The sequence below is a fragment of the Poecilia formosa genome, unplaced genomic scaffold (genome assembly GCF_000485575.1).
Source record: "Poecilia formosa unplaced genomic scaffold, Poecilia_formosa-5.1.2 Scaffold115, whole genome shotgun sequence".
NCBI classification, from domain to species: Eukaryota; Metazoa; Chordata; class Actinopteri; order Cyprinodontiformes; family Poeciliidae; genus Poecilia; species Poecilia formosa.
The window spans coordinates 1,439,197-1,455,851 of NW_006800054.1; the positions used below are offsets into that span (position 1 = coordinate 1,439,197).

At 38.0% G+C, this 16,655-nt stretch overlaps 1 protein-coding gene and 1 long non-coding RNA gene across 2 annotated transcripts; one reads left to right on the plus strand and one right to left on the minus strand.

Moving 5' to 3' along the window:
• Window positions 1-208: 208 nt before the first annotated feature.
• Window positions 209-2,946, plus strand: LOC107837119 (uncharacterized). Its single transcript, XR_001663110.1, has 2 exons — window positions 209-1,562; window positions 1,692-2,946. It is a non-coding gene; the product is annotated as an uncharacterized LOC107837119 (long non-coding RNA).
• galr2b (galanin receptor 2b) lies at window positions 2,815-13,522 on the minus strand. The gene is made up of 3 exons (XM_007560489.2): window positions 13,103-13,522; window positions 9,744-10,127; window positions 2,815-4,963 (listed from the first exon to the last, which is right to left on the minus strand). Exons 2-3 carry the CDS (start codon window positions 10,115-10,117, stop codon window positions 4,198-4,200), a joined length of 1,140 nt encoding a protein of 379 aa, XP_007560551.1. The 5' UTR covers window positions 10,118-10,127; window positions 13,103-13,522; the 3' UTR covers window positions 2,815-4,197.
• Between the last annotated feature and the right edge of the window lie 3,133 nt (window positions 13,523-16,655).

Genomic DNA, 16,655 nt, shown 5'->3' on the forward strand with positions numbered 1-16,655 from the left:
AGAGCAGTGATAAATAACACCCACTCAACCCCTGGCTATGCATGTATTGGTCTTTTCATGCTTTGGATTTTTCTTCCCTCAGCCTTCCAAAAGGGCAGGAGTTTTCTGATAACATAGAGGATTGCAACAACGGAGTAATAAAAAACATAACTGTGTAATATTGTGTAGTTCCTTTTTATTTTTACTTTTTTTTTTTTTTTGTTTTTGTTTTGTTGAGTAAAAATGATATTTCACTTTAATAAAACATAATGACTTATTTCATTATTTTACAGCCTTAAAGTTACAATTATTGCATGGACATTTTCTGTAATGTATTGGGAAAATGTGATATTTTAATCATAAAGAGACAGTTACTTAATTAAATACTTCATAAAACACAGGCACAGGTTGCTCCTTTCCCCAATATTTTCAACTTTAACATGAAAACAAGTCGCAGCATAACCACTCTACTGTTTATTAATTAACCTTAAGTATAGTATTACCAAACAGCTGTTCTTATTTGGTTATTGTTTTAACTACTTGCTCTTTTACCTTGGCAAGCTTAACAATCCATGTTGGGCATCGAACTGTGCCTGCAAATGGCTGGGGAATAAAGTCCTTGTTTAGAATCTCATTTTTATTTTTTCAGCTCATGTAAATGATCTGCAGTTGTTTATTATTAACTTGTTCTATCGGGTGGTGGTGTAACGTTGTGGGGCAAGTGTTCTTAATTTATTGCCCACTAGGCAAAATCAAATTTTCTGATCTGGGGAATGCTGACAACATTTTGAGTCCATGCCACAGAGAATTCAGGCAGTTCTGAAGACAAAAGGTTGTCCGACCTGCTACTAACAAGGAGTGCCTAATGCAGTAGTAAAGGAGTGTCTTTTAGTACTGTTTGTTTTGGTTTTCTATCAAACCCCAAACTTTATTTTGTCTTCCTTGTGTTTTATCAGCTTTATATCTATACTTAAATCATAACAACCTTTAAAATCCCTTCAGAAATCCACTCTGTGTCCTAAACTCCCATCATATCAGTGGACATCATCCAATTTTCCTCACAACACCTGAGGCTATTGATTCATTTTCTCTTTGTTTTCTCATCGTCCCTCCCAATGCTCCAGGCTCTGCTACCACCTCACATAGAAACAGCAGTCTCTAGGGACTTCTTCTGTTTTGGCTCTCGTGCTAGTTAGTCATCTCCTTTTTCCGAAAGCGCAGCAACAACCAACATCATAAGGAGAGCAAGGAAATTCACCTAAAAGCCAACATACAGTATTTATGTCTTGAGGTTTGCTGTCGCTGGAACAAATATCGACTAAAAACTTCTCCCTGGTCTCTCTCCTGCAACAGACAAATTTTCACTAAACACCCCCTCAGTCGCACCTGTTACACAGCCGAATCCAGCCGCCAAAAGTGAATCCTTCATGTGTGGGCACTGAGACGGCTTCACCAGCAGAACTCGCCCGACGTTAGCTGCTCTCACAACAGAAGGAAGCAGCAAACGCAGAAGAGAATCCACCTGCAACCTGAAAGCAGCTTTGGAGACGGTTTGTCTCAGACCTTGGAGAACACACTTCACTGTGAGGATTAAATATGTACTGTTCTGTAACACATCTGTGTCGTGCTCTAAAGCAGTTTGAATCTAACTGGCATATTTGCCTGGATCTACAATAATACTAATTAGCGCAGGCCAAATTCTGTCTCTGCAGATATGAGGAAGCCAAGTGAGCTGCTGCAGCAGGGGGGATATGACGTCCCAGTCCTCACTGAAGGAGTGTGTGTCACTTTCAAGCTGCAGGAAGAAAAAGCACTGCCTAATTTGGAGATGATGAGCTTGTTTTACTCGCTGCATGTCTTTCTGCTCACAAAAAGCAACATATGAATACGTACACAACAGCCTGACCGCACATGGAAGACATTTTCTTTCAACAGTAGCAACAATTGATTTTGTAGTACAATAAATACAATGACTGCTACATTATCATTATGCACTCAAAACTGTCCTTTTCCATAATGTTGCACAGTTTGACTTCTATCATCGGTACAATATCCTGCGAGTGAAACTAACAGAACTTTGAAGGAATTTAAACACAATACACCACCATGTCGTTAAAAGACAACTAAAGGTCAGTCACACAATTTAGTGACAGAAACTGCATTTGTCTCATTTGTGCGTATAATTTGTATGCTGTATATATTATTTATGGCGGTTAAGCATAAACACAGTGAAAAAGGCACGTCTTTGTTCTGTGCTGCGGTTGAGCTTTGTTGTGTTCAGTCAACTGAATAGATTAGAATGATATAATTTACATTTAAAACAGTTTTTTTCCCCCAGTAACTCAATGTTTGCTGAATGACACTGAAACAAAAATGGCAATTAAAATCTAACCACAAATTAAGTTCAAGGTCTACTAACTAACTAACTAACTAACTAACTAACTAACTAACTAACTAACTAACTAACTAACTAACTAACTAACTAACTAACTAACTGAGGTTCATAACATCTCTTTCAAACATTATCAGTCTTTATTAAATAAGCATTTATTTTGCTATTTCATTTGTATTTTTGCTACAGAAGCAAAGATAAGCCAATACAGTACTAAAGGATGCAATATGAAAAGAGAACACTGATTGTACAAATCAAAAATATTTGTGTGAATCACAATCAACTGCCTTGATGCTGAAATGTACTGTACAAATAAATTTGATTGACTGATTGAATCAGACTGAGATAACTGGAGATAGCTGCTGTAATATAGCAATAATGTTGCAATAATCATTCATATTTCTGATTTTCCTTCTTAACAAAATATGCTCTGCAACGCAGCCTCACAGCAGAAACTGGTTTATTTGGTCATTTAAGCTATCCAGTCGACAGCACATTCTTTCTCGCCATTAAAACGTCCGGAAACATAACAGAAATAAAATGCTTTTTTTTTTTTTTTTTTTTTTTTTTTTTTACAGCTCTGAGGTAGGACACAACCTTACAGTAAAACAAAGGTGAACTCAAAATTATCTGCACTTTGTGGAAAAAAAATAAAAATAAAAATCTGCAAATGCGTGGTTATCATTTCACAGCTTTACAATATTGAATACACTTTAAAATACACGTGCATACATACGTGCACTCATTGACAAGCACATTCTTTTAACTGCATAATATTTTACACTAAAGAGAAACATGCCCTGGATACAAAATACAAGAAAAGCAAGAAAATGTGTGCAATTACTGTAGAGTTGTAAAAGATTTCTGTAAGTCATCAATCCCGAACTTTGCACTTATTAATTATTATTATTTTTTATATCTTAGCTCAAAATGTCTCGCGTCAAACCCGATTCTTATATCTGGCACACAACATTGTGCTCTGACACATATTTAGGAACTTCTATATGCAGGTGTTAAACTGCACTGTAAATACTTAACTGTTTTGCGCAACTGTCTGAAGAGTTATCTTAAATACACATTTTGCTAAAATGAACAATTATCTCGACACGAGAGAACAGCATTTGCATGCAAAATTACAAAACAAACAACCTGTTCAACGAAAAACTACACCTTGATATCCAACGGGCAGATTTAAACCTGACAGGAAGGTCAGATTAGACTCCAGTGATTACACCTGAAAACCTGATCACATTGAGAAAAATCCAGCAAATGAAAACCTAAACTTGGAAATGGTGGTTAAAAAGTGGTTGTGAAGATGATTTATCAATGAGTCACAAGTGATGGCGTTCACATCAGCCAGGAGGAACAACAACAGAGAACTCCTCGTAAGTGACACGACAACCTTGCAGCCTCAATTTCATTAATTGCAACCAATCATTTGAAAAAAGATTACCTTGGCACATGAAACTAAATCTTTCTTTGTAGCTCTACTGAAACTAGTGGAAAATAAGAATGAGAAAACTGGAAGTACTTGAACTGAAATATGTCTGCTGGTTGGTGTTGTAGTGGAGTTGAGTTGAGCTGGCAGTATAAATGAGACAGGAAAAAACTTTTCTAAAATCATGTCCACATGCCAAGATTAACGCAGTCATGGATTAGAAAGATGGGATTAATGAAGAACGTTTTCGTGTTCAGTAGTTAACTCGTTCCCAATTAACCCCACAAATTTAAAATTTGGAGTCGATGAAAAAATGTAGACTTTTTCTATATAGTTGCACAGTTGTACACATAAGGCAATCTCGCTCTGAAACCGATCTGATCGTTCATCAAGTCGGGTGCTGAAAGGGGGAATTTAGTGTCACTGTGGGCTCCCTCGGCTCCACTCGCCTGGGCCTGTTCATCATTTCACATTCATTCTGTCGAACGTTCTCCTCGTTCATGTGCGATACCTCCGTGGAGCCCGCCTCGAACCCAGGCCCCGTGTTGGCCACGTGGACTACATGGACTTTGTTTCTGCCGTTCTTAATGAGGATGCAGCTGAAGACTTTCTTGAAACCTTTGCGGAAGTGTTTGGACACCAGAGCATACACAATGGGGTTGACGCAAGAGTTGGCGTAGGCCATGCAGTGAGAGAGTAGCCTGAAGGCGTAAGTGGTCTGATTGAAAGGGAAGTCTCCGTATAGATAGCACAGTATCACTACGTGGTACGGCAGCCAGCATATGCAGAAGAGCACAGTTACAATGATGATCATCTTGGTGACTTTACGCTTGGCTCTCTTAGATTCGGACATACCATCCAGCGGGTCGACGGCCGTCCAGAGGTACTTGATGGTTCGGGTGTACGAGAGGCTCACAACCAGCACGGGAATGACGTAGCCAAACAGGAAGGTGCAGGTGTCTAGGACCTTGCGGTTCTGCTCCTCCCAGCCGGGGATACACACAGTGCTGTTAGCAAAATCAATCAGGTCATAGTAGCTAAGATATGGACCTGCAAAGACCAAGGAGAGACCCCAGATAACCACCATGGCGACCATTGCATTACAAGGGGTTCTCAGCTCTCTGGAGCGCAGAGGGTAGCGGATGGCCAGATATCTGTAAAGATAAAGACAAACAAATTCAGTCTGTTCTTAATGTTTCATGGTGTGATTGTAAAGTGAATACAATCATCTGTCATTCTAAATGTTACCAATAATTACCAGTATTTATTATCACAAAATATCAGACACGTACAACCTGAACCTCCTCAGAAGTTGCTGGCTTATTAAAATTACTCCAAAGTATAATTGGTGATACCTTCAGGAGGTCACAAAAGAACTCTAAACAGCAAAAGGAAATTTGATAAAAATTTGTGTCCAGGAAACATTTCCAAAGCTCTGTATACAGGAATTAAAATTACAATTCGATAAACAATAAAAGACATTGTGAAGGGAGAATAATTGTACCTGTGAGTTGTAACCAAAGACAACACCAATGTTCATTGTTCATGGTTAAAGGTTTTTGAGTCAGTTTTTGATATTGGTGATGCAGCTCCCTGCACGGTCTTTGTATTTGTCAAACTCCCTGTTAATGACCATAAAGTAGTCTTAGATCTTGTTCTTGTTGTTTTGATTCTTTCAGTTTGTGTCTAATTCACAAACTGAAAGAATTAAAATTAACTAATTCCATTAATTAATTTTCCAATGAAATGAATTACTTTCTTTGACGGTTAAGACATATGCAGTGCAAGAAATGCAGACTGCTGAAAGTTGTCCGATTTCATCCCACATAACATTAGTAAATAAACTGGTAAGCAAATTCATTTTTATTTCCAGTATTAGAAATAATGCTTTTAGTGCTTGGATATTCAACTCCGGCGCTGATAGCGAAGTAATTTTAAGTCCTTACAAGAAAACTTTCCACTTAAATTTACCCTGCAAGCCCTTCTGAAGGCATGAATGGTACACACACTCAGCATGAGTCACCTAGTTTTTTTTTTTCCTTTTTGCTGAACAGAACAAAAAAACAGTTTGCCTTTTCTATTGTACCTAAAAATATTAATGGAACTTTGTAACACTGGGTGCAGCATTCACAAAGAGGATTTTTTATTACTTTTGTACAGTCTGATCTTAAATTTGATTTGATGAGATGGGTCTGGACTGGAAAAGCACAGGTAGACAAAAAGATAATGACAAAAACATTTATGAACAATAAAAAACAAGTATAAAAACAATAAAAAAGTATGATATTGTGTTATGTCCTATATACTTACATACAATATGTATAAAAACAAAACGTACTCCTAAAAATCAGGGAAATATTTAATAAGATAGCCTTTCACTTTCACTTTTCTGTTTTAAGGAATTTGATGTTGTCTAAAAACTGACAGGAAATATGCACTAGTAACAAGAGAACATGATCTGTGTTTAGGACAGGTGTTCGCTAAACGTGCAATTTGTTGAAATGTTTTAATGTCTATTTGGATACAATGAAGACAATGAAGTCAGCTGTTGCTTTCCATTAAACCACACGGTGATAATATCATCATTACAACGGATTTCGCAGTGGTTTAGCCGTTATCAGTGCTGGCGCACTGTGTGAGGGTCTGTTTTAAACTGCTGTGTGAAGCTTGCTTGTTTCCTCCACAATATGCGTGTTATTTATCAGGCTTTCTTGGACAGTCCTGAAGCATGCGTGTTCGGATTGTGGATGATTCTTAAACGGCCTTGGGTCCCAGCCTGTCTAAAATGTCATCTTCTTTTGGCAGGCGAGAACTGGCTGGACATAGGACATTCGCATCCCTTATCTGAATGTCAAAGTTGTGAAAACTAAACAAATGACTCACAAAACCAGCACATTATCATGCCCTATTTTTTATTTTTTTTGATTAGATATTTGTGTTTGTAGCTTAAAGTTGCATGAGCTGAATGTCCTCTGACAGGTGTCCCCAATGTTTCAGCTTCTCTTGCAGTGATTTTAGGCAAAACAGCGCATACATCTGTCAGCCTTTTCCATTTATGAAACACTTCAGTCACCTCTCCAGAGGCAGAAAGGACATCTTCTCTGCTCTTTGATATTTCCCTGAAATGGTTGCTAAAGGCACTTATGTTTGACATGAAAGGCAGAAAGAAGACACTTTGAACCTACTTGAATGAAGCCTCAGTGGTTCGAACAACTAAAGTCCCTGTTTGCAGCCATCCGGCTTTATTCATAGGCGGAATTTGAAAGAAATGTTCATTTTCATCATGTTGATTTGAAATTTGGGATTTAAAACAATGCTGTAGCAAGAAAAATGGGCATCCTTTAATTCCACAGATGTGCTACAAAGACAACAGTTACACTGACTGACTTGGCTCAACCAAGAAGTTACACATATACCCATAGCTTATTACAGCATTTAGTACACACTTTGTGTTTCATACCCTAAAATGTACATACAAAAACACAAAATACATTTTCAACATGAATGATCTATGGAAACCACCATGCTTCACCTGGAAATACTGTAAAGCATTTGTCTTCTTGAACTTTGATTTCATTCCCAGTGAGGATTCTCCACTCAAAGGCCTTCTTTTCAGATTTTTTTTTCTGTGTATGTGGGTCTGTATTTATACCACAAAGAGTGTAGGAAAAAAAAACAAAAACAACAAAAAAAAACAAAACAGAAGAAATGTATTATTAACAGCCTGACTCAGAGCTTCAGTTTTTTTTTGTTTTTTTTTTCAGAGGAGGAAACAGTGAGTGAATCCTCTTAAGGGTAAACACGGCCAGTATGAGTGGAGATTCTGCTGCAGTGAGCAACTCCTCAATGACTGTCCATACTGACAGAGCTGATTATGCTACCCAACAACTGTAATAATTACTCACTGCTTCCTCTGCGTGGGGGAATCATTTTTAGCCAGGGACGCTGCATGATTGTCTCATAAGATATTCAATTACGGCTTAATTGTCTTGTGAGGTCATGTGAGTCTTTCATTAATTCTGTTCATGTGTGCCTTTTGGGGCTAGAGCCTGCTTTCTTCACATGGGAAAAATGCATTCTGTGAGGTTAGCCAATGTTGTTAAATTATTCATTGCAATAAACAAATAAAATAAAATAAAGTAAAATAAAAATGAAGACCTTGAATTTATATTTTTACCTATAAACATTTACATTCAAATGTGAGAAAACCAAATAGGTGAAAAATTACACACGAATAGATGTCACATCTCATAATGCATGATTATATTTTAACTTAAAAATTATGGTTTCCATAGGAGTCCATTATAATTTTTGTCGTCAAGTAATCAATTGCTTCGCTAAGATCAAAATCAATATTTTATCCTTGACACATTCAATTTTGGCATATGAGGAGTTAAAATCCTGAAAATTATTCAGTATTTGACATCTGGCAAAATAAATAGATAAATAAAAATTAACCCCAAAAAGTGGAAGACGGAAAAAATATTTACTGTTTTTATCGTGGCTGTTTGAAGAGTACGTAATTTTTCTGCTATGAATTGTGAAGGTGGTAACTTTGAAATTGGATTCTTCACAAAAACGAATAATAAGAATGTCAAGTAAGCCATATAACAAGGAATATTGTCGATCTGACTAAAAAAGCCTTTGATTCCGTTCACCATGACATCTGAATTAGTTGGATTACAAACATTGGTTTTTGAAATAGTCACCTGGTATGATTAATGAGTTAAATTTTTTGTCATTCAAAATCAGTGCAGACAGTCAATTTATAATCTGATGCTATGATACTACATATCTGTGTGCCTCAGGATTTCATACTAGGTCCAATTGTTTTTCTTATTTGTTTTTATGCTGATGACTCCACTCCTTGTACATCTAATTCGACTATGCTACCTTGAGGTCATCATGATGAAGCTCCAATTTTCTTCAAAATGCCCTTTTCATGCTAAATTTTAAAATACAAGTGAAATCAAACATGGTGTTTTAACCATAACTTACCTTAAATTGTTAGTAAATATCAGTGGTACAGCATTAGAACTTATTTACTTCAATTAATATTTAGGTTTCTGGCTTGCTCACAGTATTTAGACACTTGTTGCATCAAATCAAATCAAGACAAAGGTGTATTTATTCATCTCATAAATACACGTATCTGTAAAAAAAAAATGTAAGTAGAAAACAAATCTGTATTGAACAGGTTCCTTTTTTTTTCTTGGGAATCAATGCAATTCCCGATAAATTTCTGAGCAGTACCAATATTGGGATTCATCTGCAAAATATATTTGAGCAGATTTATTTCTCTTTCAGTTCTTAAGGATTAAGATTTCAATAAAGACAGACTGTTCATTTCAAAGGTTAAAAGAAAGAAGGCATTCATGAGTTGCACAGCTACAGCTTTAGAGTATTCTGAGAGAATAGTTATTAATTTATGCATGTCCGTGTGTGATGTATTAGTTCTCAATAATGAATCACAGCCTTTAGGGAAGGGAGGAATTTCTTAAGGCTTGATGGGCTTGAATTAGTCATTTGAGTGGGGTGTATTTCTAATTTAAGACCCAAAATAAAACCAACAGTGGAACAAAGAATCGACAAAAGATTTTCCTCATGCCTCCACACATTCATTGCTCTAGAGGTAAAATAAGAAGGTAAACAAAACTAAATGAGGATGTTCGATCAACAAAATGCTGTATTAAAGATTTTTATTGGTATTACATTTTTAAATCTAATCAAAATAGTTAAAAGAAGTGAAGACTAGCTCAACGTGATGGGATTGCAGAGAACATGTTGCTTTGAAATGTTTGTAATGACTTTGAAACAAACGCCTTACTGAAAATCTGAGCTACAATTAGAATACAGCTAAATTGGAATAGAGTTTATTAGGAGTTAGGTTAGAACAGAATAAATCTATTTAATCCCAAACATTAATCGACTTACCTGTCAACTGATACAGCAGCCAGCGTGAAGCTGCTGGCGTACATGGTAAGGTTGATGAAGAAGTGGACCACTTTGCACATGAAGGAGCCAAACACCCATTCCTCCAGAGAATAGATGGTGGCTTGGAAGGGAACGCAGAAGATTATGAAGAAGAAGTCGGCCACACTCAGGTTGAGTATGAACAGGTTGGTCGTGTTGTATCCGAGCTGGCCGCTCCGCAGCAGCACAGCGAGCACCAGGCTGTTGCCGATGGTGCCAAGCAGAAAGATGAGGGAGAAAACCACAGACACAATCACACTGGTGGGGTTCAGCTGGTAGCTTTCAGAAACGTTGGCCTGTCCTCCTGTCCAGCTGAAATCCTCAAAGTCAGACATTTTGGTGAATCTAGAATGAAAGAAGAACAATAATTTAAGCATGCCTGAAAAGACACTTATGGTGCACGTCTTAAAATGAAGGCTATGAATACATTTAGAAAAAGAGCCAAATCCTCTGAGGACGGTGAATGTGCTGGCGTGACGACAAAGGTCGTCTCATGCAGGGTTAATTGCAACGGAAATGACAAGCCTCTAATCAACTGAATGTTTTTCTCCAAAAGTTTTGGAAACGGTTCACAAATTTGCACAGACCAACAAAAATAAGTCTATATAAAGGGTAGTGATGTTCAACCAAACAGTAACTAGCAAAATGTTATTTGTGCAGAAAAACTACATAGAGATGCTGGTGTAAGTTGATGGCGAGATGGATGGAGGTAAATGCAGGGAAACTGTTGAAGAAAATCTGGAGGATGCAAATGATTTAACGCTGAAAAAGATGTTGAAAAGCAACCTGCTAAATATATATGATGGTTTGACTTCTTGATTAGTTAATTAATTGAAAAATAGTGGAAAAAGGTTTTCAAATAATGACAAAAACTGATCAAAGCAAATGCAAATGTTGCTCAAATTTAGCAATAATAAATTTAGCGATAAATTTATGTTTAATCAAATAATAGTTTTGTTTATTTTGGGGGGGTTTGTTTTCTGCCAGGTGCATCTTTACTGTTTCGATGCTATATAATTATCTGATGCACTGCTGCAGTTGACTTTAAGAGGTAATTGGACCAATAAGCGACTCGCTGTGCCCGAGCTCAGCTCCACTCCACTGTAATTGAATGGATCGCTTCTCTAACCCACCGCTATCTGAGTGCTCTGCTTAAATTTACTCAGCGAAAACAAAAAGAGCAGGAGCTCATCTGTGGATATTGGGATGCTTCCCTTCCTGCCATGGCTATATAGAAGCATTGATCCCTACCAACAATCAGCACTAAGGGACCCACTCCTCTCTGTCATATTCTGGCCTGAAACAATGTCATATTGAACCCTCTGACGTGCAAGCAATGTCTCCAATGACGTCAAACTGCTCTCATGTCACAGGTACCCTCATTTCACATTGCACAGCAGCCATCGGTACGAAATTGAAACTAAAGTGGTCCACTTGGTGGTGAATCATAGAGTCACACACACAGAAAAATATGTCTAAACACGCTTATATACCAACAAAGAGAGTGTTTGATTTTTTTTTTTTTTTTTTGTGTGTGTGTGCTGAAAGGTGCTAAAAAACAACAGCGTTTGTTATTTATTATTTCCCTTACTATAACGAGACCATTTTTGGCAGTTAATCGTTAAAAGCCAGTTTATAATTACAGGTGCTAAAGGACGTAATGGGTGTATAGTGACAAAGAGGATATGCAAAATTCCAATTACGCATGACCATCTTCTCTAATTGTGCAATTAGATCATTTGTGAAATGAGGCAATATCTGCAATTAACCCATAATCCACAGACGCCTATTCATCAGCACCAACATTTGTTTTTATTGCTGGTTCCGCATCACAACTTTGAGTGGCAGATTTTTTGCTCTGGGGGTGATCGTCGGGCTTTGATGCTGCAGCCTCTCAGAGGATGTGACGGACAGGACAAAGAGGCTGGGGTGTATTTGTTTCAAGTGTGTTTTTATCAACTCTTCCTTTTTCAAATATTTTTTTTTTTTAACTGAGTAGACTTATAGGAACAACTTGCTCTTTGAAAGTGCCATTGATTTTCAGAAGATCAATATGAAGTCACTCTCAACGCAATGCACTTCATTTAGGAATTGTGCTCTTTGTAATAGCATTTGAGTGCAATTGTGCTCTAAAATTGAAGTATGTGAAAGTTTCAATCTACACTAACTACTGTCTTTTTCTTTTTCTTTCATTGGCACTGCGGTATTTATGTTACGGTTGCAGATTTGTATCGTTAATGAGATCAGAGAAAGGAAGCGACCCACGCCTATGTCACTGCTGCTTACCGACCTCATTCAGGGACCCAGCAGGTTCAATGAAGAGGAAAAAGCTGGAATTTTCTCTACAGCAAATGAGCAGCTTGATTATGTTTGATAATGCTTTAATGAGAGACTACTCATCACCCTAATCAAAAGAATGTCCTTCCCTATCAAAGATTTGGCAAGGGCAGGCTGGAAACACCAACGTGAAAGATTCTTGAGTCGCAGCTGCCTGTTAAATAAAGAGATTGTTAATTTTTTGTTTCCAATCTCTTCGGAAACGATGGACATGTTTATCATCTGCCTTTTTAAAAAAATGTTATAAGTGTAATGGAAAAGTACAACGTTATATGTCAAGTTATTTCCAGCTACAGATTGAAAAAACAGATGCAGGAATGCCCCGATTAAATTTATAAGGAGGGGATAACACCTGCTGCCTGCTGCTGCAGAGGAATTTACTTCACAGCTCTGTTCCAGATTTAGGCAGCGCTAAAACCATTTTCTTGTCCTTAAGGCTACGCAATTTGCACTGATATAAAATGTTCGTCTACAGCAATATGCCGGTGGTAAGACTTCAATCAGAGCCGGACGTGTTTCGGGATCGCTGGGATCAGAGGAAACGGGGACAGATGAGCAGATGCTTCATGGTCTGGTGCATGCAACACTAGACATGCAGTAAAATTCATAGGCTTTGGTTGTGCTCTGTGTGATGTATTTGGAGGTGTAAGCAGGAGTTAAAGAAAAGGAATCAGTAAAAGAGTAAAGGAAACAGGAAATCCAAAGAGAGATGAAGAGATTGACGGGGGTGCACCACAGCCAAAAACAGAGTCAGTGGAAATACATGAGCCTCAAAATAATTCATCCTAAATAAGAAGCAAGACTCAAACACCCACACTGTGAGAGTCAAAGTTAAGATATGACAAGATAAGCTATGTTTGTGATGAACAAATACATGCTACAGATCGGGATACTAAATGTTTGCCAGAATGGTTTATTTTTAACATGCATAACCAGCAACAGCAGGATGCAGAGCAGGCATGGGTGCTGCAGAGAAAACCTACCGGACTGATGATGCTGGACAGTATCCAAAGCCTCCCAATCGTCTCCGATTAGGTACAACACTCCCAGGGGACCAATGCTGTTATCATGCTGATTCCCTTTGTACAGACATCTCTTCCCTACCAGCATCCGTCGCTGTCTGCCTGGGTCGCTGCTGTCTTACTCTCTTTCTCTGCCTGCCTCCCCCCCCTCACAAGAACTCCTCCTCCACATTCACTTTAATGTTCACACTTCACTGCAGAGAAGGATGGGAGAGAGCTGAGGTATGGAGGGAGGTTTTAACGCCTGCCGGGCTCACCGTCACTGTGTAAATCAGGAGGTCATCTGATAAACAGTTGCCAAGTATAACTGAGGATACCCTCTGAAGAGTGAGGACCCAGATCCTGGGTTGTTAAACAAACAGTTACCTTATTGCATCTCCATTTACATCGACAGCCATAGCCTGGTAAGAAGGAGACGGAGTTATTCACTGCAAGATGTTTGTTTTCTTATGAGCAAAATACATTAATATTCAAACGTTAATTATCTTTTGCTTACCTGAGATTGGGCTGTAAGGTCTGGAAGGGAAAGCCCAGACATTCTTCATCCCAGCATTACTCTTCAGCTCATTCCAGGGATCCCAAGGTGTTCAAAGGTTGGAAGAAGCTATTTATAGTCCCTCTGGCGGGTTCAGGATTTGCCCCAGGGTCTCCTCCAAGTGGGATATGTTGCATATTTTTGACAGGAGGCTTCTACTAGGTTGTCTCTATCACATGCCCAAACCATGTTGCCTCACCATGATGCAGAGAAACAGTGTACACTGAGCTTCCCTTAGATAACTGAGTTTCTCCCTCTGTTGGCCAAGTCAGGCTATTCTGTAGAGGAAGCTTGTTTTAGCTGCTTCTATCCTGGATTTAGTTTATCGATTGTGACTCGTTTCCCGTGACCAAGTGATGATTGGTCAAATGCTTAAGTGAGAGTTTTGCTCAATTCTTTGTTCACCTGAACAGACTGGAGAATCACTCACGTTACTCGAGACAATTTCTCTTTTGTTGTTGTTGTTTTTTTGATATAAGAACTAAGTACTCATTGAAAACAACCCCAGTATCAAATAGTCCCAAAAGACCTCAAAAAATGCCTTGAGGGATGCAGTAATAAGGCTTCCCAAGATCCCCAAAACATATCTAGACCAGCCAAACAAACATCCAAGACCCTTCTATGGGGATAACGATCTGCTCTTCACAGACATTGAAGAGGAACATCAGCCACAACAGCCAAGAGTTTTCAGCATGAGGTTCTATCCATGGAGAACTTTTAAAATACTTTAGCAACCTCTACCATATTGATGGACTCTGCCACGCCCATTTTTATGTTCTGCACAATCTCTGCGTAATGTCTCGCATGACAATTTCATGCTAACAAATGGCAATTTGTTCTCATGGCTTCATGAATTCATCCTTGCAATGAGCAAAGCATAAGATGAGTAAAACCAGGAACCTTTGGACCAAACAAGACTTTCTCCAAACGTCAGAGGGTTCGGCACAAAAATAATCTCCTTCTTGCAGTCAGCTTGAGAACCTTCTCCTCACAAAAGTTGCTATATTTAAATAGTAGTAATTTAATGTAAATAAACGTAATTTAATGCAATGTAAATGTAAATTTAAATGTTAGTATTGAATACTTGTGTCAGGATTTCAGACTCTCCTCCAGTTGGCCTGCGATGCTTTGCACCTTTCCCTTTCTACAGCCGCTCATATTTCAATACACTGAACAAATGTTTCCACCTACTCCATTTCTCTACCACCTCAATGTTACAACAGGATAAAAAGTAGAAGAGGAAAAAGAATTAAAAGGATTTTAATAATGAATTTTGAGCGCAGGAATGGCAAGGAGAAAACCTAGTAATGCGACGGATTGCAAAACTTCCATTAGCAAAAATAGTGGTTTATGTAACTATCATTTGATGTTTAATTCATATTTGAATATCTTAGAATTTATAGGAAGACCAACCTTTCAAAACTGTAAAATGTGTACACTGCCAGGTTCTGCTTGTGTATTAATGACCTACATGAAAGCTGTAAACATTTCCAGTGCCAAATGTAAGCAGATGATGCTGTAACATAACTGAAAGCATCCACAGGAGGTTTCAGAGACTGTAAGCAGACGGTTAATCTCCCAGTGGTTTAACAATCACTCTCTGTGTTTTACTTGCCCCCAAGCTGTTTCAGTGTTTTTCACAGTCAAATCACTTATTGCCAAAGCAAAAATCTAAACGTACACAGGATCAAAGTGTTGTGTTGCGTTTTCAACTGAAAATTAAGTCACATTTTTTGTTTTCTATTAAATCTACGTTTAACCAGATTAAAACCCGCTGAGATCAAAATGTCTTTCACAAGAGTGAACTGGCCAAGAAAGGCAGCAGCATGCCACAGTGGCAAGTAAAACAGAATACAATGACAAAAAAATATAACAAAATCATTTAAAATAAATTAAATACAAACAAATTGACAATAAAGTGCAGTAGTTATGACAATAACCATTCAAAATGTAAAAGCAATGACAATTTAAGATGTGCAATACAGGCACTGTTGTCAGGATTACCATTGTTTTTTTTAAGACTGAACAAATCATTTTTAATTTTTTTTTTTTTAAGTCAGGTATAAAGTGCCTACTTACAATGTGACCAACTAGGATGTCAACACCAGATGGGCACGGCAACTTAGAAATAGAGAGGTTTTGTTAATTCAAGGGAGATATTTCAGTAGAGCCTCCATTTTCAGCTGAAAAACTCAACTAATATGGTCCAGGTATGTTCCAGCCGTACATAAGTTCTGATCTAGAGCCTCATTTTGCTGGACTAAATGTCCCTTCTGACCTAGAAATGCCTCAGAATCCCCCAGAATAACCGGAGTGAGTTGCCAATGAGGTGAATGTCAACATTTTCCTCTTCAACCAGTTATCCTCATTTTCTGATCTTGGATAGGACAGATCAATTTGTGTGGTTTCAACATAATTATTATTATTTTTTTATTTCCAACATAAGTAATATTCCCATTTGTACTCAAGTAGTTTACTCCATTCGGCTTAGAGCATTAAATAGCCAAATACAGCACAAGGTTTAGGAACTAAGGAATCATCCATTACAGCAGACGATGGCAATGCCTCCAAGGTATCCCTGGATGCAGCCTGCAGGCGTCACTTCATTAACTATGTATAAACACAAAAACATACTGCAAGTACATTTTCCCCACACACAAGCAGGTGATTGTTGGCGTTTAATGGCATCTCTGATGAATCTAACGCTACACACCAACAGCCATGAACCAGTTATCTTTCTCCTCAGGTGATGATGTTACTTAATTTAAATTTAAATTATATGGTTGAGCTCTGAAATGTAATAGGTCTGGTGCTTATATGTTTTTTCCATTTGTTCATAGTCTGGTCTTTTTCTTTATCTTCATTCTGCATGGGTCCACTGCTCTGACTGTGCGTGACTTTTTTCCCCTTCACCTGTTTTGGAAATTGCTTTCGATCATGCAACAGAGACCAAGAAATAAAACAGAATTTCTTTCTGCT

Coding starts and splice junctions, on each gene's coding strand:
- galr2b (XM_007560489.2), bottom strand. CDS start 10,117: ATGTCTGACTTTGAGGATTTCAGCTGGACAGGAGGACAGGCCAACGTT. Junction 4,964..9,743: donor GCTGCTGTATCAGTTGACAG/GTAAGTCGATTA, acceptor TTATCTTTACAG/ATATCTGGCCATCCGCTACC.